Source organism: Homalodisca vitripennis, chromosome 8 (assembly GCF_021130785.1).
Source record: "Homalodisca vitripennis isolate AUS2020 chromosome 8, UT_GWSS_2.1, whole genome shotgun sequence".
Lineage (NCBI taxonomy): Eukaryota > Metazoa > Arthropoda > Insecta > Hemiptera > Cicadellidae > Homalodisca > Homalodisca vitripennis.
The window spans coordinates 64,426,110-64,449,699 of NC_060214.1; the positions used below are offsets into that span (position 1 = coordinate 64,426,110).

Genomic DNA, 23,590 nt, shown 5'->3' on the forward strand with positions numbered 1-23,590 from the left:
TTTATAAATGTTAATTAATTAGGCAGGGTGCACACTGAAGAAACCTTTTTCAGGAAACCGGTTTCATGAAACGAGAAACTTCAGTTGCTTGAAACAGATAGGTTAGATTGACGCAGGGCTGTGCACACTGCGTTTCATGAAACTGTAGTTTCATTGATTTCTTGAAACTGGTTTACACGCAATCCAAAAAACAGATTTCATAATGGCTTTAGTTTCATGTTTTAAGTGATTTTACTACCATGTATGACTTAAATAAAGTATTAAAAGTGCTTTCCACAGTATAAAATTAATACTATAGTGTCGATACTTATTTTTTCGATTTTCGGTACCAATACCATTGATACTTATATTCATTAAAATTATGTAACGTTTTTAATGACACATCTCTAACCTAATATATCGAAAAGAATTTGCTGTTTTAGTATGGCAGAAATTTCTTTCCAAGGGAAGTTAGCAGAAGCTGTCGAAAACCATCCTTGCCTCTATGATTTCCACCTAAAGGAATACAGCAATAGCAGCTTTACAGGAATAAAGTAGAAGGTAGGTTCACCTGATCAACGGGTGAACCCAATACTTTTCTTTAGCTACCACCACAAAATAACCACATCATCATCATCCGAATCCATCATGAAACTGATGGAAACCCGTTTCTGCTGTGTGCATATTTGAATTAAATGGTTTTCTTGAAACCAATTTCATGAAAACTGTTTCCTGAAACAGGTTTCTTTAGTGTGCACCCTGCCTTATTGCTATTGTTTTTCTTAAGAAATTTTGGTATGTTAATTTGAAATTTGTATTTATTATTTTTTATATTGTAACTGCATTATTGGTGAGGTGTTTACTCTTGTAATAAAACTGCGTGGACTTAACCACAAATTAATTTAAAGCATAAAATAAGTAATTAGTATATTTAGTGAAATGCAGACAAACCCAATAGGGTTTTTGCATTTAAGAATAAAATGATTGTTGTCATTTCAAAGAATAAATAAATTAAAAAAAAAAAATTTAATATTTCAAAATTCAAAAAATGGGAAAGGTATTATACTTTTTCAATTTATTATTCACTGAAATATCAGCACTATTGTTTTATTTTAATACTTTATTAATATTATATTAATTAGGTTTTGATACAGGTAGCTTAGTTTTAGTTACATTGACGTTCTTGACACAATTTAGTTCTGTAACATTATTTTTTTCAAAATTTTATATCAGATTTTTAGTTTTTTCAAATTTTGACTTTACGATTTTTAAGAATATGTTTGTTTCATTATTCAATAATTTAAAATCCTTGTACTACTGGTAATTTTCCTAAAACACTAGGTATGGTTTAAATGGCTTTTAACTCTTAAACACTATTATTATAGTTATGATTTAATAATAAATACCTTGCAAAACATAAAACAACACAGATAGAGTGGTTTTTCTTTCTTTCATAGTGAAGACAAAAAAGTGAAACAGTTGTTTTAGGTCCGATATACTTATATAAGAATACACCAATCCCGTCAACTTCGACCCATGTCAACCACCGTTAATTTAAGGTGGGTCCTCCCACCTACTCTACCAGTGACCAGTGAGTGTACACCAGACCGCAAAAATCCCTAAAGTCAGGCATGGGAATCAAACCCATGACGCCAAGGATAACTCCCAGGTCTGAAAGTAGGGTCTTAGACCAAACAGCCATCTTGATTTAATGTTTTGAATCTGCATTTAGCTTGCTTACAAGTTTGCTCCAGCAGCACTATCGCTTTGGCAGCGTTCTAATGTATCACAATAGCACTTGTTGGGATAATAAAGGTTTTACATGATTTAAAACAAATTTGTAGGTAAACAATTGTTTTCCATTACAGAAGTAATTAGTCAACGTATGTTTAATTGTTATTCAAAAAACTACCGATGAATAATTTATTACTTTACACAGCAGGGGATACATATTTCCATGAGTTATAATCTTTCTTTGCTTTATTGAGTTGAGTTTACTGTCTTGTTTGTGTCTTTGTGCTGCCACATTACACTGCATCGTATTGTTCATAACACCTCATCATATCTGCAGTTTACCAATGTATGAGTAGCTATTAAGCATTGGTGACTAAGAACAGACTATTCAATTTTGTATTCTGATTATTTTGGTAAAAATCTTCCATCTCTTGTATGTATATATACATTTAAATTAGTTAATTATTTGTTATATTTAAATTTCTGTATCTAAAAATAGTATTGTTGTTTGAAATGTCTTTTTTAAACCATTTTGGCCAATTATTAAGGCGAAAAAAAATAGCTTGTTTTCAACCAATCCTAAAAATATTATGAGTAGAGGTTTAACTTAAATTCCGAGAAGAAATTTCAGTTGAATAGTGCCATGAATATTCAATCAGGTGAGCTCTATTTAATAAAGACACTGTTCCAGAGTGTTCATGCTGGTTGTTTAATACATTTCTGTCCACACAAAAATGGGGTTAGTATCCTCACATAGTTCCAAGCACTCTCTACCAAAAAATAATACTGGTCTCATTGTAGTATCCAAAATATTAAAGACTGTTAGTTAAGCCTTGAACGGGTTTTGCAGAGTTAATTCATTCACTGAGTTATGACAAAAAAGAGCCGGTGGTGGGTTACTAGGTCGTGCAACAATGATCCGTTTTAATTTTTATCTGTAATGGGTGGCAATTAGACTAGCGAAAAAATAGTGAAATAACTAACAGTAATGTGGCTCACTGTTTTCCATTTAGCATTGTAGCATTAAGCCTACTGATTGGCTTACATTGAGATGTGTAGTTTACTCTAAGCATAACTTGCGCCAAGAATCGCGCTACCAGAGCAGTGATTACGATGTTGGTTCATGAGCGGTTCCTCGCTTCAAGGTTTCCCATACTGAAAAAAACTACTAAAACCGGTATTCACAAGCGAGTGTGTGTAAATAATTTTGTATATAATGTGTGAAAAGGTTTTTACCTCTACTTTGAAAAAAGTGAAAAATGTAGCAAATGTTAAGCGTAAAAATCATTATTTTATATTTTTGTATTTAAAATCAACCAATAAATTTAAATATGTAAAAAAAAAATAAGAACTTTAATTAAAACATTCACTGCGGATGACAAAATTACCGGCGACAGAAAATGCGGGTATTTTGTTTTGTTTTTTACTTACCCAAAACGGAGTAGGATAGCTGAAAGGGTTGTCCAAGGTATCCCGGAAGCTTCGTTGGCCGGAACGGGTGACGTCATGTCCGTGCCGAGTCTGCTCGTCATCTGCACCGGGTGCCGGTCCCCGTGTTGTATGTGCACTAGGTTTCGGCACAAACACTCGCAAATTACACGTATATAGTACATGAATGACACGTAGATAGTACATCAATTACACGTATTTATTACATATTAGTTTGAAAAATATACATCAAAAACAGTTAACAGTCCCCCCTCCCCGAGTAAAAATTATGAAAAAACTATAAACATCCTCACCCACCGCCAAAGACTAAAAACTACTTATTTGTCCTCGTGATACTTATCAAAGCAACTGAGTTCACACAGACCTGGTTCGTCAGGGCTCACTGCACAATAGTACACTGTTTCCTTACACTTGCCTTCTTAGTAGCAAACGCGGCACCTCCGGGTAAGGGTGACTAGCCGTTTCCTTTGCGCTTTGTTAGTTTGGAGAGACGATACATGCTGTTGCGCGTCAGTGTGATGAGCAGTGGGGCTTCCTTTTGAGGGAGCAGGTCTTCAAGAATATGAACTCGGAAGTCATACAGGGACAGTCTATCTGAGTTGTACAGGTAAAAAGAATTTACTACAACAACCTGGAGAAAGTGCATTTCATTGCGACTCATTGTCTTCATCAGATGAGTACATACACTTATACAGTCAACAGACACTATAATCCACTCACACAATATCGCAAAGCATACACAACAAACGAAAATGGCGAACTAGCGACAAATCGCACCAACTGACTCACCAAAACAGGCACACCTCGCTATGAGTGTTACAGCCTTCCCGGGCAACTGCTCAGCTCACACTGAGGCAATATGAAAGCAGCTGCCGTATGCCGAGCTCGCTCATCCACCGCCCAGCGCACCATTTTCGCATGACAAGCATGCTCGTCACCCACAGTGAATGTGTTAAGCAACATTTTCCTCGTTTCAGTTCAAATGGTGTAAATGTAAGAATGGTATGTTGCAGGCAGCGTGTGGACACGTGAAGATGGTCCGGGCAGAGTGGCACAAGCAGGACAACATGTGGCTGGTGGAGCTCACCGAGGAGGTGGACACCGTCTGGAGTCCTAACCTGCATCTTAAGTTGCTCACTCTGTTCAAGGAGATGAAAGCACTTAGGAACACTCTGGTCTCACCAGATAGAGGTAAGTCCCATGTACATACTAGACTGTATAGGAGAATGTTTTGTCCAAAAATAAAACATTGGTTTTTACAAAAATCTCATTCTAAGACTGAACCCCTTCTCTGAGTCATAAGAAGTGATTTTGTAGAAATGAATTTTTGAAAACCCCTATAACAAATTTTGTAAAAATGACTTTATAGTCCAATTGACGCTTATAGTACAAACTCCTTCTCTATCAACTATTGTTTAAAAGTTGTCTTTGATCAAATTTGATGATTCTGCGATTAAAGATGGAATTTTTATGGATTTTGGGTTTTGATCTAATTGTTAGTATCTCCAAAAAAAAGCTATTGGGCTATTAATTTTTTTCACTTTTAAGTTTTTTTTCATTATAAATTTCTTTTGGTGCAAATTACATTCACAAAAAGGCTGTAATGGTGAAATTATTATCAACCAAACAACATCCTAACTAATAGGCCATCCGTAACAGTATGTTATTGTATCAACAAATAGGATCTCTAGTGATAAAAGGGGAAAGATTGTACCTCTGTTAGGCAGTATGTATTTAGGATATAGAAACCACCAGGAGGGTTCACTTCTGGCTGGTTTATGTTTAAAGTACACTGTGAACATCAAAAACCGATGTATCACTTAAATCTGGGCAAACCTTTGGATGTCCAAAAGCAGCACATCACTAACTGCAAATGTCGAGATATTGAGGTGCAAGGGTAAACCAGTAGGTCTAGTCTACTGCGAGAGATGACTGTTGGAGTTGGTGGAGCTCCCTAGGTGTTACAGGATGTTTGTTAGCCTAGACATAAAAGCATGCCACCCTTGCCCATTTTGACTGGAAAGGTTTGATAGGAGAATGACTGATATTAATGCCCAAAATCATTCCTCATGGATCTCAACAGAAGGCGGCCTCTACCACCAACTCTAACATCCAGAATATCCTGTCACTCCAGAAGCACCACAAAGGTCCTTTAAGGACTAAGTGCAATTTCTAAGTTTCTTGTCGTAAAAGAACAAAAAACCATTTTGTTCTAAAAAGTTCAGAAATTGAAAAAATATTTAATTACCTTCCAAACTTTCTCGGTTGAAGTCAATTATTGGTTTTGAAACATAATATAATGGCCTTTAGCAAATGTATTTTTCACTCCATGACTGGTGTGTTCACAGAAACAGTTGTCTCAGAGAGAAGCTCTGTCCCTGAGTCACCTCCTAGAAAACTTCAAGTCAAAGTGAAAGCTCGTCTGCGGTGCAACCTCATTCTCTCCTCCAAACATAACCTAACTTTCACAACTGGTATGCACACTTTCTTATGACAAGTATCTTCGTAGTTTTCTTTTTCCACCTGCAGTAATTAAAAGAATTAACAGAAGGTATATTTTCTTATTACTATAAATATAAACACCTAGGCTTAAAACTTATAAGCACCGTATAATCTGTTGTATGTTTAAAGTAAAATCTGGGAAATAAGTCACTGGTAATTTATCTCCTGTTTATTTAGATGACATAGCTTATTTGTATGCCAAAGACAACTGCTTGCTTGAAACTTCACTGCTGAAGATCGCTGTTGATGGTGCTACTATTTTCACTTTTGAGAACCTGGAAGTGAAGAGGCTCCATGACAGTGAGGTTGTGAAAGGGGAACGCGCTAACTCCGATGGCTTTTTACTAGCATGGAACAACACCTGGTGAGTTGAAAGTTATTTATTACTTGTGGTATCTCTTGATTGTAAAACATTGTCATCTCTACCTATTTTATATTTCGTAGTATTATTTATTTTTGTTGATCTTAATACACTGATGATCCATTGTTGTAATTTGTGTCAAATTGGGCTGAAGTACAATCCACACAAATTGTACGACACCTACAGATAAAAATCTTTCTACCATTACACCATTACTATTGCTACCCTCAAGATGTTATTATACAAATTTGGTGAGTTTTTCTTCATGTGTAAGTGGTCTTTGGATTTCTTGTTAGCTGTTTCATATCAGAGTCTTGTATTAATCACTGTTATTTTGTATTAAACGCTTATTGCAGTGTTTGTCATCATTTGGCACACAAACACTTGTTTTGCTCTTAATAATTTGTTTTTTGCTCATTTTCTTTGTGTGTTTCCAAAATGCTTAAGCCTCTTCCATACAAATTCCGACGGTACGTTCTGCTCCTAGTGTTTTAAAGCTTAAAAATAGACTTGAACACAAACATATAAACATTTCTTTTGGTAAGAATAAGTGTTAAACCTGTCAGGAAGCATTAGCTGCTCCAGGCCATCTTTACTGTCAGTGTCTTGTAAAGATTTGTTTTCTAATGTTAGATACACTATTGAAGTAATGTCATCTAAATCGCTGGATAATTCATTGTCTATCCCATAAAGACAGAGTCTTAAACCCATCATTTTCAATAATAACATGAAATAAACTAATGTAAATGCTAATCCAATAAATTCTGGAATAATTGAAAAGCAATGTTATATGTAATGGGGAGTCAAAATAGTTACTCTGACATCTACTAGGTAGCAGCACAATGCAAAGAAATGGTGTCAAATATAACTGCGCATTACTGGTCTATTCTGCCCGTTAATATGTCTATTCTGCCCGTTAATATGTCTATTCTGCCCGTTAATATGTCTATTCTGCCCGTTAATATGGGAGACAGGCCAATAGCACCTGGTAGATATTGGCCATTCACACGGGAGATAGTTAAGTGACCAATTTTTTCCATTAGTTGCTTCCAATTTTTGTGATGGTAGGATGTGATATCTAAATTGGAATTGTCTGTTAAATATAAATTTATAGTCTTAAATGCACTAACAATTTACAGTAGTTATGTTTTACAATATTCTTTGTATACAGTTAAAAGTTTGGGTTCTGTCTCACTGAGGGTAATTACCATTAGTGCTCGACCATGAACAGAGGTAACTTTTTAATACCTGCCCAGAGGTTACCCCTATTTGAAAAAAGGCAATTTTGGCCTGAAGTGTTTTAATAGGCTACCTATTACTTTGAGAAATGTAAGTGGTAGGAGTAAATTTAATATAACATTTTATACAGTACATGATGTAAAAATCTATTTATTTAACTAATTTTGTTAAAACTGTTTAAAATTACACACAGAATCGGATTAAAAATTCCTTTTGTAATGGTTTTAGGATGTTTTAGTTTCTGTAGCTATGTGTGTGTGGTTCTATTAATTTTAACTGCTATTTAATTTTGAATTCTAGTAAGTCGTCTTCTAGCGTGAATAAGTATTAAAAGTGAGGATTGCCATCTGGAGTCATCATATATTGTTAAACTTTGTATATCATTATGATTTGTTTTAATTTCCAAATAAAATAATTTACAAGACACAACTATTAGTCTAATTAGGTTAAGTTATTTTAAAACTGACACCATACTTTGTAAATACGTACAACTCATTAAAACAGGGTCCCCACCCGACCGTGGAAAACCGTGAAACCGGGAATAAGCCGTGAATTTCGTTCACCGTGAAAAAACCTTAAATAAGCCGTGAATTTTTGTTTACATACCGTGAAAATCTCTACAAACTTTTGAATAAATAAAATCAACACGGGTCGTCGTCAGACGATCATATGGGAAAGTTGACCTTCGCTATTGCAAAGTAAAAAGTAGCACGCAATGTAGGGGATAGACCACGAAGTTTGACAGGTGCTGCTATCTGAGCGATTTTACTGATAATATGGTTTATAAACAAATGAGGAAAAGGAAAGGGCCGGTGGGAGATGACGCTTCCGGCTCAAATCACGTGAGGCCCTGTCTTTGTCTGTCGCCAGTTCCGGGCCTTGGCTACGCTACGCGGCTGTAAACAAGGCATTCTCTGATTGAACGCGAGATTAATAACACAATTTAATTACTTGATAGATTGTCGTTTAATGTAAACACTTTTCGTATTGGAGTTTTATTGTATGAGATATAGTCTATTATTGTTTTCATAAAATAAAAAAAGTATACAAATCCTTAATCTAATGTAAGGAATTTAAATTACATTTTAACTTAATTTCATTCTATTAAATCCCTTATTTTATTTAAATATTAATGAGAAAAATGCTATTCAGTACGATATCTATATCGTTGTATGTAATGACTGTTAACACAATGTAATAATTATAAAAAATTTTAAATTTATGGTGGACAATAAATTGAATTAATTTAGGGTCTTGCGTAAATAAATAGTATAATAATGTGACGGAGCAGAACCTACACGACACATATCAATTAACGCAGCGAGACCATAAACTTTATAGGCCTATATAACTGTTTTTAAATTACCAGTAAGGTCGTTTGAGAAAACAATTTTATTTTTCATCTCTTTTAGATATTAAACGGTAGTGATATGCGTTTTCCTTATCAATAATATTTTTTTATGATTCCTAAGCTGCATGTGATATTACGAGTGTACACGGTTTAAATCTTTTATGGTGAATGTGTGTTTAAATTGTATAATGTATTAGTAAAATATTTACAAATGAAACGTCATGTTATAAAAACGTTAGAAAAAAAACCATTGCATTTTTTCTAACCAGGAAACAACAAACGTCAAGTAACTTTGTAGTGTTAAGCTTTATTACTACAAAACTACAAATCGAGGAAGTCGTCCAAGTATAATTTTGTCGGGTTCCATACGACTACGTTAACGCTATTAATCATTTCATGCAGATGAAAAATATATCATACAAGGTTCATTTATTGTAATGTGGTGCAGCGATGTTATGGTAAAAAATAACCTTTGTTGTCAACTGTCAATGAGAGTGGAAGGGGAGGGGTATATCGTGTACTCCACTCCCTCATCCTCGGACAACAGCTGGTTTCATGTCTCAACATGAAAGATTTGTTTCCCCAGCTCGGCACTCCAATCTTATTCCTTATTGTGAGAATTGAGTTAGATTTCATTTGGTGTGTCAGTTATTACGACACACCAAATGAAATCACGTCAAATATTTATTAGTTACGAACTGTATTGTGAAAATTTAATTTCTTCTGTCTTGTTGTTTGTTCTTTGTTTGTCCTTCAGAAGAAGCAGTAACCAGTACACGAGGTAAGAAAATGTTCATTCATTTAGTTTTGTAGCCTCCGGTAGCAGCATTAATAGACACTTCTTTTTCTTGCAAGATAATCAGTTTTATGATCGTGATCACTGATCAGTGGCGGATTGGCCGTTGGATACAAGGAGGTTTGCAAACTTAACTATAAATAAAGCTTTTATAATTATCAAAAAGGCGAGTTCTTGTAAATTTTCGGTAGCGTAATGTAATAATTAAATTTATTTTATTTTATATTATATAAAATCTATTTATTTTAAATTATAGAATCAACCATGTTTAAATTTTAAACCAGATTCTAACAATTTAGGAAAGGATTTTGAACTAAAGAAGCCGACGGCGGCACGGAGGGTTGTCAATGCCAGCCAGCTCCATTGAGAGAGTATTAATCGTAATGGTAGGACGACAGCGATGCAACGTTTCTTTTAAAATTTATTTATAATCAAACTTATAAAACTATAACATTTTTCATATCCATGTTATAAGAACATGTACTCTGTTAAAAAAAATAATATATAAATCAAGCAATATTTTTTTTAAAGTAGTTTAATTATGACTAGATCACCTTTTTGATTTCATCATATGGCTGTGCCCCATTACCAATAATAAATAAAATTAATTATTTAAGCTGTAAGAATTCAGATTCACAGAACCATGGGGGGGGGGGGGCAGGAAACAGCCAAGGTATCAAATGATGCAATCCGAAAACTGATTGTGATTCGTTCTCATTGCAGTAGGACATGAATAAGTATTAAATCTAACGTAATAAAATGAAACACTTTAAAGTATGTAATGTTTTTAAAATGTAAAATTTTATTGGAAAATGTTATTTTTACTAACGCTTAATGTTTATTTTTATAAATAGTATATAACCTGTAAAACTAATTTCCTCAATTCCTCAATTTGGTACTATTCGATGTTTATAACATTTTATTTCCCATGTATTCAATTTTCATTTTTATTTGGTCACACAGATTATGATGTTCGTACAAAAAAGTTGTGAAATACTGTTGCCTACCTTAAACGTAAACACTGCTGACAATCAGCATAGGTCCTGTTGCGGAGCCGTCCCCTCCTCTTTGTGGGCTATAAATAACTCACCTCGTAGATCTCTTATCTATTATACGTTGGCAACCTCTCTTCGTCTTTTATTTAAACGAATCAATGATTTAGAAAATCTACAATATCTCACATTCTTTTTTATTGTGTTTTGATATATATATATATATGGAGAGAAGATTAATTTGTAAGTTAAATTTCTCTAGACTGACCTTTTGAAAAACCTTTTTTACTTGTTCATGTGTCCAAGTTCCTCCGGAGACCTCATTTTGCAAACTCAATTATCATTACATTATTTAATGTTGAAAGATTATTTTGAAACGTCAGGATGTGTAAAAATAAATTGACAGTGTACGTTTTGATATTCTTTATAATTTATTATGATTCAATGTATGTGTGTGTGCGAGCACAGGATTTCTAGATTGAGTCTAGTGCAAATAAAATATTCATACTGATGAGAGCCCTACTTTCTGGTGCCAATTTGATGAGTGTCCCAGGTTATAGCGCCAATTTGTTGTGAGCCCCCATGTTGACTGCTGTAATTTGTTGCAAGCCCCTTTACCTTGACTGCGTCAATTTGCTGCGGATTCCCTCGACGTGGTTGTGTCAATTTATTGTGAGTCGGTTCTTTAGAGTTGTTGACTCACCATGTAGTTGTATGCCTTTTGTCACCAGTGGCACGTTGTTGTACCATGTTGCTCATCATGGTATCGGTCGCCATCTTGCCCAATGCTAGCTGTATTCCCTTGGTACTACTCAAAACTTATTAAATTTGAACGTCTCTGGTGTTATCACCAGAGACAAGTCTGTGTGTATGTCAGGGTTCCAAAATATGTTAAGTAATGATTACAAAATTTAATATCACTCCATCACACTTTTTTATAAAAGGGATATTCAAAGAAAGTCAAACCAAGTGACCACGAGATTAATTTATTAAATGTCACACTCTCAACACATATTATAATTTCACTTACCTTGCAATGCTTTGATAATTTTAAAAGTTCTAAAACAATATCCCATCCTTGATTAAATTTCAATACACTATACAACAGATCACTACTATCCCAGGAGAATCAACACAACCTCCTTGCTTCAAGTCTGGTGAGAGAAGACCGAATCTCCGTATAAAACTGGATACCGACTCAAAACAATACTCATCCCCTCTCTCGTTCAAATCAGCGTCTTCACGAATAAATATAATTTGATTCTCTTCTTATAACTGTCGAAATTTATCACTTTTACTATAATTAATCAATTTAAGTCTTTCTATTTTCTTTTTATTATTTTTTTCAAAGCTTTTTATTTAAATTTTTAGCAACATGTGCTTTATGACGTCATCAATATACAATTCATTCATCCCACAATTGGCTTTTCTGCGTAATTCTATTTAGTGTTTTTGTAAAACACGAATTTTTGGTTATGTTTACTTCATTTTAATTAATCGAATCTTTTCCCGTATAAAGTTCAATAAATTTCTTCGTTATTAGTTTAAATAAACTTCAATTCCGACAACATGTGATTCACTGACGTCACAGTCTGCCGATTCATTGACGTCACAGTCTGCCAATTTCCACCGCGAATATTCAAATGTCGTAATTTGACCTGTACCAATACTTACGTTACTTTTCAAAACCAGTATATTTTATTTTTTATCGTAAAATGCTTTTGAAAGAATAATTCAAATATTGAATTTTTATACAATGTACATTTTGTAGTAATTAACAAAAATGTCAGCAATATTCTCATAATTATAAAAAACCGCTAGAAAATGAAAGAATGAATGGGTAATATTCTTAAAATAATTGATGAAAGGGTTGTAAATGTGTTAAAATTTTTTGTTCAAATGTTTTATTAGGGGGCGATTTCGTAAAATAAATATGCTAACTCCATTTAATAATTGTATATGTGTGATCTTGAACAGAGAAAGCATTGTTTATTTCCGGTGCATTGTTTGATTAAACGACGACTCTCTTCATCAGTCTAGTCACTGGCTTTGTCCGTGTCTTACACAGATTATGCAGTAGTCGTCGGGATTAGATTTTAGTAAAATGCTAAAATACAAAATAAAAAAAAATATCTGCTGTTTTTTTTTTATTTTTATAGAAATAAATAAAAATCCACATATAAAATTAATCCTTTGACTTTAAATAAATTGTTACCGATTAACAATATATTGTACAGTTATGAAACACTCTTAATTTCTCATTTATTTCTTTAAATGTGGAAAAACTTTAACACGAACCCAAATAAGAGACTATTTATGTTTTTGTTTATCAGAACAATTACAAAAATATTTCAAATAACTAAAAAACGTCTTAAGATATAACTTATTGAAGATAAGACGCAATATCTTCTTTGTCATTTTCAATATTTACGTCCGTTGTGGTAAATATAATAGACGCGATGTGGGATGCTTTAGCCTTTGAATCGCCTGTCTCCCTTATGTCAGTGTGTCCACTGCAGACTTCGCAACTTATAATGTAAAGTTAGGTCACCAGTTGTTTTCTCTTCATCATCACTTATGCGTTATTTTTTCTGTTGGTTAAAATTAGGTTATATTTGTGCCAGATTCAATTCCTTATCTTCTAAAAGTTCAAAAATATCGATACAGCAACTTAACTCGAACTAGAAATTTCCAGTACTCGCACACTTGTACAATGTAAGTTTAACTGACTGTAATACGGGGTTTCCTTATTTTCAGGCCAAAATGCCACTTCATTCAAAACCGAGCTCAACAAGTTTTCAACCATCGTACCTCCTTGAATTTCCTTGGGTCAAGGAACATCCTTCTATTAAAACAATGGCAATCTGTTCGTGGTGCAATAAAGGCATAAGCATCAGTGGGATGGTAAAACGGCTTTAAAAAGCCATTCTAAGTCCGCCAAACACATTTTAAACGAGAAAAACAGACAGAAAAGCCTTCCATTAAATATGTTTTTTTTAAAGACAATGTTGCTGACAGCATTTCTCTATCAGGAGAACCTAGTAGCAGCCGAGATCAAGGGGCTATTGGGATCCAATTAGCGCAGGCTTCTGGTACTGGAAAGCCCCTCAGACAGCCGAGTCACACAACTGTTTTCGACATCACGTCCCCAATCCACAGTGAAGCAATATGTTATTTTCTGAATCCGTGACAAGATCAGAAATATTCTGGTGTTTACAAATAGTTGTTAATCATATTCCCTTTGCAGTTGCAGCTCACTGTGCTAAAAGTTTCAAGTTTCAATTTCCTGATAGTGAGATAGCATCAAAACTAAAGTTGGATTATACCAAAGTAGGATATTTGATCGTGTTTGGTTTGGCACCACATTTCGAGAGACAAATAGAAAAGAAACTCAAAGAATGTTCTCATATTGTTCTCTGCTTCGACGAATCTTTAAATAAAGTTAGTCAACGGCAACAAATGGACGTTCATTATTCGTTGGTGGGATCCAGCCAACAATCATATTGAAACAAGATATTTTACATCAATATTTTTTAGGTCAAACCAAAGCGGAAGATCTTCTCCGAGGAATCAAAAGCGCCATTTCGCCTGACACTTTAAATAAAATAGTTCAGGTTTCTATGGACGGACCTAACGTGAATAAAAAAATGTTCAATGATTTCGAGCAAGAACTGCTAGATTCACCAAATGGCCATGCCCTGTTAAATATTGGTAGTTGTGGTCTCCACACTCTTCAATGGCGCCTTTAAAACTGGCATGAAAGCAACAAAAATGGGATGTTGTGGGATTCCTTAGAGCATTGTATAACTTATTTAAAAAATTCACCAGCTCGTAGAGCAGATTTCACCTACTACAGCTCGTCTGATACATTCCCTTTAAAGTTTTGTGCTGTCAGATGGGTGGAGAGCGGCCGTGTGGCTCAAAGGGCCTTGTTGATACTGCCTTGCGTTAGGAAATATGTAGATGGTGTTTGTTAAAAATAAAAAAGAGCCTGCATGTCGCAGTTTTGAAGTAGTCAAAGATAATTTAAATGATAAGCTTTTGGCAGCCAAATTGGCATTTTTTATGTCAATTTGTGGTCTATTTGAACCATTCCTCAGAGAATTTCAAAATGATGCCCCAATGGCTCCTTTGCTAAATAATGAGATTAGCTCATTAGCTTTGAATCTCATCGAAAAGGTCGTAAAACAGGACCATCTGGATACGGTAAGAAAATCAGATAGATAAAATGGACTTATCGCCCAACAATCTTATCCCAACCAAACATTTCGATTTGGGGTTTTGCCACTAAAGATGCTCTCAGGACATGTGAAAACCAACATCAGATTTGGAAAAATTAAATCTTAAGAGAAACGCAAGGGAAGCTGTACTTGCTATGGTGAAAAAAATAATCGAAAAAATCACCCATAAAAGTATCCTTTGTCAAAAGCCATCACCTGTCTAGATCCGAAATGTAATTAAAAATAATTCGGGAGAAAAACATCTTACTTCATGTTTAGAGGCAATTAGTTTGCGAAAAAATGGATGACTGGTATAAAGCAGATAGTGTGAAACGACAGTACCTCAAAACTGTTCTCAAATGAGCACGTATTAAATCAGTGCAAAATGTATCAAAGACATGAAAAACGACTTGATGATTTCTTTGTAGAAATAATAAAAGTTGAAGGTGTGGAGGAGTATAAAGATTTAAAGCTTTTTCATTCAACTCATTCTGACACTTTCTCATGGAAATTCTTCTGTTGAAAGAGGCTTCTCTGTCAACAAACAGTGTATAGTTGAAAACTTGAAGGAGGAGAGTTTAGACGCGTTGAGAAAAGTTTGTGACGACGGCGTATCAGCAGCAGGAGGATTGGAGGCAATGGAAATCACTATTGAATTAGTTTCATGCTGCCAAAAATTCCCACGCCCACTACTCGGAGCACTTGGCAAAAACAACGAGAAGAAATGAAAGGTTACCTGTTAAAGGTAATTTTCATTTCATTATATGGCCAGTGTCAGGACTAACATAAATTTTCCAGTTCACACCATGTTGATATATTGTTAAAAAATTTAATTCTTGAGATAGTTCGGCTTCATTGTGAAATACCACTTCAGTCAACAGGTGAAACGAAAACTGCCACTAAAACAAATCTGCTTATACAAGTTAGTTTGAGGGAGGAGTTGCAACATGGTTGATTACAGCTTAACCAATCAGTGATCAATATGATTTCTTTATTACAAATCACCAGCTTTTTGAGTCCGACAAAACAAAAATACCTGCAAAAATTCTACACTGCTATCCAAATACAGTAATAAAAATCATAGAAATAATCAAAAGATTCCAATAAAGAAGAAAGCTTGAAATTATCAAAAAGCTGGCAGTGTAGCGTCATTTCTTTATCAAATTATTTTTCATAGCATTTCCTTATTTTTTTTTTAAAGATTTAAAATTGTATACATAACAGTTTTCTACATTTGATTTGTTAATTTTATAAATTGTTAACTTTGGTACCATTGATTTGCTTGGTTTATTAAACATTTATATACAAATTAAAAAATTTTACTGTAGTACTACATATATGTCATTGGTTTTTATATAATGCAATTATGTACAGGGGAGTCTCTATCAAGTCGCTGAAGATGATATTCCCGTATGAGCACAACTTCACTGATGCTGTCCAAAAGGAGTTCATCAGCATTGTGAAGTGGCTGCGGTCTCTGTATCGTAAACAGAAACCCACCAATGATGTGCAACCTTTGCCATCAGACTTGGTTATCAAGGTAACAAACTCCTTCTTTGATCTATGTTTTAAGGAATAATTTTGGCTTTGATTGTATTCATAGACTTACTTTGTAACCCTTAAATTGTTGTTTTTTTTTTTAGAACCAATGATAAACTCTTAGAAATGGACCAGTTTTTAAAATGAGTTCAAATCCAATCTTGTTCCTCAATTTGATTATGATTCTTTTATCTGTAAATCAGAAATAGGCCTGGTCATCTTTGTGTTTATTGTGAATAAAAATTTGTGATTATATTTCACAGTAGATATGGATTCCAATTCTTCACGTACAAAATGTAGCCAAATCGCCATGAAACACATTTTCATACATAATCGTAGTGTTTGCATATGAAATTTCAAAATTAATGTTACTTCTTACTGTTGGATTTGGTTCCTCATCCTGGGTATAGTGATCCTAACTATAAAACTGTTTTCCCGTCCTTATCCTTTATCCTCTTTCCTATATGTTGCTATCTGACCCACTGGAAGTTCCCAGAACACTATCAGGAAGTACATTCCTGATAGTGTGCTGGGATAACTATTTAGATTGATACCAGCCATATCAATCCTTTGTCAGGAAATACGCAGTGAACAGAGATGTATTTTTTTCTTCTGCTTGTAAACCCATATTTCCGAGATTTAACGAGTTTCAATGTAAATGCTATCAGCCTATCAAGGTTTGCTCTTCTTCTTGGTGTTATTTTGGATGATAAACTCAACTGGTTTAAAAATATTGATACCGTATGCACAAAGCTGTATTCGATTACTTTGGCTTTTCGGATATTAATGCCTGTAGTTGGTAAAGAAACTATCCTTCAAATATATTATGCTTATGTGTACAGTAGGTTAAAATATGCTATTGAATTTGGGAGTCATCTAGTGAAATTTTAAGAGTATTTAGACTACAAAAGAGGATTGTCCATCGTCCTCACTGTAAACCTTTTTTTGCAGCAACTCAATCTTCTCACTCTTCCAAGTATCTACATACTTGAAGTGTTAACTTTCTTTAAAAATAACTTGAAGAATTCCTGTCAGATTTAACCAATATATAAATTATATTAAGCGACCATATTTGCTTGTTATTATTTTAGTATGTGACTTGTTTCGTATAACATTTTGTTACTATCTGATTCTGAAGTCGTTGTATGTGTATTCTCATCTTCTTATAACAAGCCAACAACAAACTACAGTAAATTAGAATTCAAATTCAAATTCTTTATTGCCAGAACATTTTTACAATGTATAGCAGTGTCAGAAACAAATTCAGCATGAACTATCATCTATGATATACATTGCCTAGGCCTAGTAACAAGTGTCTATCCAATTACAGCATAATAATCACTGATGTCATATGGGCTGATATTAATCAATAGCTTTTTTACACTTTTCTTAAAACAATTAATTTCAAGAGATTTGAGATGATAAGGAAGAGAGTTGTAGAGTTTAATGCCTGTTTCAGTAAAACAATTTAAAGTGGTTTTAAGACTACATTGAGATATTCTAAGAGAATCTGAGTTTCTAGTCATATGGTTATGTACAGATCTATTTGTAGGTATGGCATGTAAATTTCTTTTTATATACAATAAGCAATATAAAATATAAAGTGCAGGTACTGTAAGAATACCATACTTTTTAAATACAGTTTTACAGTGAGTCCTTATGTTTACATTAGCTATAACCTTAATAGCATGTTTTTGTAAAATTAATAATTCCATACAATAATTCCATAAGTCAAGAAACTATGAAGGTAGGCATAGTAGTTTGTAGTTACAATATATCTTAGCCTAATTAATATAAAAGTACCCTTAGACACTTTATTACATAACACTTCAACGTGCCTATCCCATTTGATGTTACTTTGAAGAATACCTGTAACTCCTAAGAATTTAACATAGTCAACGTTCTGTTGTCTAGGCGGTTTTAAACAAATAATAGGGCCCATCTGTTCAAGGACTCCAGGGCATGCCCATTTCTGGTGCTTTTGGCCTGCTCCCCTACACTCGATACACTAGTGAAAACTCTAGGACAACAATCTATGTGATCGAAAGTGGAAATAATAAAACTAGGCTTGTCTCTGTTGATATTGTGAATGCATACATTAAATGCATATGGCCGTTAGGGTACTTTTTATTTGGATAAGAGCATCACATACTAACCGTTGTCTTCTACATTCATATTTACATTGATTTCAGTACTGCCTTATTAGTAAGAAGTTTAAATCTGTGATAAATGTTCACTCCAATTTCTCAAAATATTCTCTAATCTGTTCTTTTCCTCTAAAACCATGTGGTTGTTTGTACATATATATGAGTTCTATAGAAATAATTTAGTATTAAAAGGTGCTTTTATCATCAGACTAGGAATTATTTGTAAGTTATAAGAATTATCAATTATACTGAGAATCATAAGTAGATTTGACATCCACATTTCTTATGGATATAAACACTGAATTTCCAATTGTGACAACATGCATTGTTTCAGCTAAAAGAGTTTGTGTTTGAGATGAGTGATGATCCATTTGAAGTTCGTTTGAGAGACAATTACGAGCTTCTAGAAGATGAGTACAAGGAGATCCTCAAGCGTCAGAAAATGTTGGATGCAAAGGTAAATTTGATATGCTTAACCAATTTGAAACACTTAACCTTTATTTGGCAACACTTAAGTTACCATCAAATAGCTCTTACTTAATATTCTGCCGTATCTGTTTAACTCTAGTGCTTGAAGTCTTATAATTGAAGGCTTTAATAGAATTGAGTTCAGAAAACTATGGCTCCAATTTTGATTTAAAAATGTTATAAATATTTTTATTGTTATCTATTCAGTTTTTAATAGTGTTCATCGGTGTATCAAGATTTAAGTTAATAAAAATATCATCCAAGAACAATTTCCTTAGCTTAGACTATCTTTTTTATGGTTTACTATTAAATTTCTGCATAACACCCTACAGGTTTCTTTTTGTTTCAATTTAACTCATTTATTTACAATTACGTTTTCCGTAGTCATTCAGATTATAACAGTAATTACACATTAACTGCATTTATAAGTATTGAAGCTGTCCGTTCTTTAAATTCAGTTTTTGAGTATGAAAAAATGCTTTCATGGCCAGTCGTAACAATTTCATTAATTAACAAGTATGTAAACACTGCACTTTCCAAACTTTTAATCATAATATTTTGAAGAATTTTGTCATAACTTACTAAGGACCCAATAGGTATCGTGTCATTGCAGTATCTTTTGATATCAAAATTCATAGAGACTTGAAATTTGGTTTATAGATTTCTCTTAATCCAATTTGTGGTAAAAGAATAGAGGGCAGTCCGTTTGTCTCTGTCTGCTCGTCTGTGCAATAAATCTTTTTAGGAAGGTCCTAAAGACTTGAAACTTTGTGTTTAGACTTCTCTTGGTTCAAGGAAAAAGGTCTGTCAGGTTTTCTGTTTGTTCAATAACTCTTTCATTACGTTCCATCGTATTCTCCAATACTCATAGTATCGGTTTATTTCTCTTTTTAATAATCTTCTAAAGGAATTTTTCTTTTGTCAAGGTGGCCGACATGTGCAAGACGCGGCGGCTGTTGCCAGCTGGTAAAGTTGAAGAGTTGTATCAAAATTTCAACAAGCTGAATTCCCAAATCTATCTTCAGCGCAGCCGTCAGATGAAACAGGTAACGGTGTATGTCACTCAGACATTTTTTACTTTAGTCCCACTGTACCTGTTCATAAGTTTTAATTAAGAATGTCCACTTTCTAGGCAGGGACACGCACTAGACTGTTTGCTTGGATCATGTCAGAAGTGGAGATAATCGCTCTGGCTGATCCGTCGATACATGGAGCAGAGAATGTGGTCAAGGTCATGACGGAGATCGACTGTGACACGTAAGTTATCATAAACCAATTTTTATGTTAATTTGCTGTTGATGTTAAAGATATTTGAGTGAGAAAGATAAAGAACACATTTAAAGTTAGGTCTAAGGAGTTCTCTCTAATAAATAACCTCAGAACCAGGATTTTAAAGGTGACCTGCTGACCACCAATGAAATCTGCCTTTTCCTGGGGAACAGTGGTTCAAATCATTTCAAGTCATGAAGTCGTTAAAATTCAATATTTTGTTACCTTGTGGACAGTAACTTTCCAAACAACCAACAGGTTCCAAAAAGTGAGTTTTTTATTTGCTAAATAACTTTTTTATTATTATATTTATATTTAATACAAATATAAATTGTGTTACTTCAGAAATTATTTTGTGGGAAAAATGTAATTTAACCACATTTTTTAAATGCCCTCAATTTCAGCAGTACCCAAATTGGTTCATAATTATTTTTAAAACTTCATTGCTTTCTAAATGCTTTTTCCAGTTCATTTGTAAGTGTTATCCTAAAATATAAATATTGAAAGCACTACTCAGGAAATGTGTTATTGGTAGCCGTGAAGCAGCTATATTGTCCCAGCCCAGTATTGTTACTTAATAGGTCACAACATATACATTCACTCTAGTGATGGTGAAAGTAGATTCACGAATCCACCAAATCTTCAACAGATTTTCTTATTTGAGAATCGATCAGTGGGATTTGACAGTTGTCTATGAAAATTTGTCGTGTTGTTAGTTATCGGCAAATCAGTAGTACCGATTCTTAAACAAGATTTTTGCCTTATTTAGTGTTTTAAGTATTGTAAATAGATAACCTAATAAACAAATTATCATACTTTTGCAAATAATATTTTGCAGGCAATTAGTATTTTCTATATTTACACAATATACATTAATAACCATTATGTTGTAGTTCTAACAAAAATACAATACTACATTTACCTTTGCACAGCGTCATAAGTCTAACGATTATTCGAGTCTGCTGCATCTATTTGCAGATGACTGCTCATCCCAGTACACAATTTGTTGGTGTCTAAAATGTGATTTTGTTGTACTTTGTTTATGAAAAGCCTAATTAACAAATTATTGTGCTTTTGTAAATAATACTTCATTTGCAGTTTGTATTTTTCCAAATTACTTCAACAGGTAAGTTTTATAGCAGCCAAAAAATATTTTTATTAGTATTTCTAACCTGCATTATGGTTTAAACAACTAAAGACCTGAAATAAAACACTAAAAGAAAGTAAACACTACTTAAGTTATCAACAACAACAAAATAACTAGCAAGAAGAATGATTCCCATAAGCAACGATGATCTGAGCTTATGATATAGATAGTTAAATCATCTGTAGTCTTTTTACAGCATTTAGAAGAAATTAAAGACAAAATGTGAATAAATTATTAGTGGATGCAAAATGCACTGTACAATATCATCAATCATGAATGTTATTTCATTTGCCGCAAATGTCGACCCAACCTCGTGTAGCTTGAAGTTAGCATCAAGAGTTAATTATAGTTAGTTAATTCTACAATATTTTCTGAAAGCAAAAGTTTTTGGTAGGAGCACGTGTACGGACTTTCAACGTAAAATATAAGTGTACATGATTGCAGACCTTGGCCAGAGGAGGGAGTTGAGTTCTCCACTCTGTGGTGTCGCTCAGTGACCGCAAGCTGTGTCGAGTGGAAATTTCAACTGCGGGACTTCCCACAACCGTGGCTGGACATCGGACAGCTGCATATGTGGGGGCGACTGGTGGGTGCGGAGCAAATGGCAACACGCAGAGGTCAGTCAACTGTTGTAGTAGTCATCTCCTCAAGTCAGTCATGTAGACCTGAAAAGCCTGGAAGTTCATAAATCTGCAGTTCATACAATTTTATTGACCTGAAAAATTAATAGAATTTTATGGATCTGAATAAGTCAAGAAATTGTATAAATGGGTAAATCTTGGCTTTTTTTCTAAAATTTTAAAAAATATAAGGCCTAGTGCTATAAGAGTTTGGATTCCTCGGATCTGGAGTCCGGCATTTTAAGATTTGTAAAAATGTATTTTCTTTTTAATTTGAAGTTCAATTTGGGATGGGCATTAAATTTATATGATTACCCTCTCATATCACCTGGCCGCAATGGTGGCCTTGGTTGCTCTCTGCGTCAGGTCGTTGATTTATGACCACGTCCTGTGCGTCAGCTCGGCGGGCCACACCTAGTGGCTCTCGCTGCTTTGCCATTCAGCTCATTCAGATGTGTGGCCACTGTATTCCGCAGTTATAAAATTCACTCCTTATCCATTTGTGGCTGGAAAGTGCTGACACAGTAAACATGTTCAGGATTATATTTTATCCGAGTGTCAGTGTCACTGTAGCTGCCTTAGTGTATTATCAATGTGTTAAAATACTTGTGCATTTGGTGGAGACAAAGCCTAAAATATGGAAACGAGTTTATATTCTGTTGATATTATAGATCTAATTGAGACTGATTGTATTTTTATTCTGTAAATAAAAATGCTTTTAAAACAGATCAACCTATAACATAAATTATATTATACTTGTTTAAAGCCAAAAAATAAATAATCAATCGATAGAGTTTCAACCTTGAAGCTTTGGCCTAGAAGCAGGCAAAGGTGTCTGCTTTTTCATTCCCCTGAAAATGCCTTTGTGGTCCAGTATCCAGCAAAAGGTTACTTTTGTTCCTCTTTGTTTAATACAAACAATAAGCTTTGTAAATCATTTAAAGGGCCGAAGGTCAAATACTGCCATTTAAATCAGAGTAAAAGTGATGTATACAGTTACGCAAGTGCCGAGTGATGACGCAGAACACAGCTGGTCGCTATGCGTGCACCAACGAGCTGAGAGGACAACCACCTGAGACACCATCCGAACTGAGTGAGAGATAAGTTTGGTCACATCAGTGGCCTCCCGATCGCAAAGGGTTAATCATTCTAAAAAATATGGGAGAATGTCACAAATCTGTTAATTTAATAGTTGTGGAGATATCTAAAAATTTCATAGATTTTAAAACTATGCAACCATAGTTGAGAAAATTCAGTATATCTTCAATTGTCAAAATGATTATAAGTATATAATTAAAATGTAAAGATATATTGTAATGACTCATTTCATACACCCATCTCACATTCATTTCAATACTTAATTTAATTTAGAAATTTATTAGTAATAATAATTAAATAATTAAGGAATAATTATTTTTAAATTGTCTCAAATTTTAATACAAACAATAATAAATACAAAATGAAATATATCAAAATTAATCAAAATTCACCTTATTACATATAAAACTCAAAAGTTATAAAGTAAACTAAAGTCAGTGATACAGTGTGCAGGGATGATTGTTGAGTGAAGAGAGCAGAGGTTTAAAAGTTTAGAGGAGAGAGGGATATGAAGAAGTGAAGAAAGATTATTATTTTAAATAAAGAAACTGGTTACATTTTATCAAGCAGTATTTGGTTCAAAAGAAAGGTTAATTTATTACATTCATATTATCACTGAAGCACAGAGAAGCAGAAGACAGACATTGGGTGAGAAAGTTCCTTTTAAATCTAACAGTGA

General features: G+C 33.8%; 1 protein-coding gene across 1 annotated transcript in view; it reads left to right on the forward strand.

Moving 5' to 3' along the window:
* The window catches only part of LOC124367633 (protein KIAA0100-like), a 103,924-nt gene that overhangs the window by 31,345 nt on the left and 48,989 nt on the right, over positions 1-23,590 (forward strand). The window contains exons 12-19 of the mRNA XM_046824607.1: positions 4,176-4,353; positions 5,511-5,636; positions 5,842-6,028; positions 15,998-16,163; positions 18,644-18,766; positions 19,704-19,823; positions 19,910-20,034; positions 21,638-21,810. Coding sequence (XP_046680563.1) covers positions 4,176-4,353; positions 5,511-5,636; positions 5,842-6,028; positions 15,998-16,163; positions 18,644-18,766; positions 19,704-19,823; positions 19,910-20,034; positions 21,638-21,810 — 1,198 coding nt within the window. The remainder of the gene's footprint in view (positions 1-4,175; positions 4,354-5,510; positions 5,637-5,841; positions 6,029-15,997; positions 16,164-18,643; positions 18,767-19,703; positions 19,824-19,909; positions 20,035-21,637; positions 21,811-23,590) is intronic.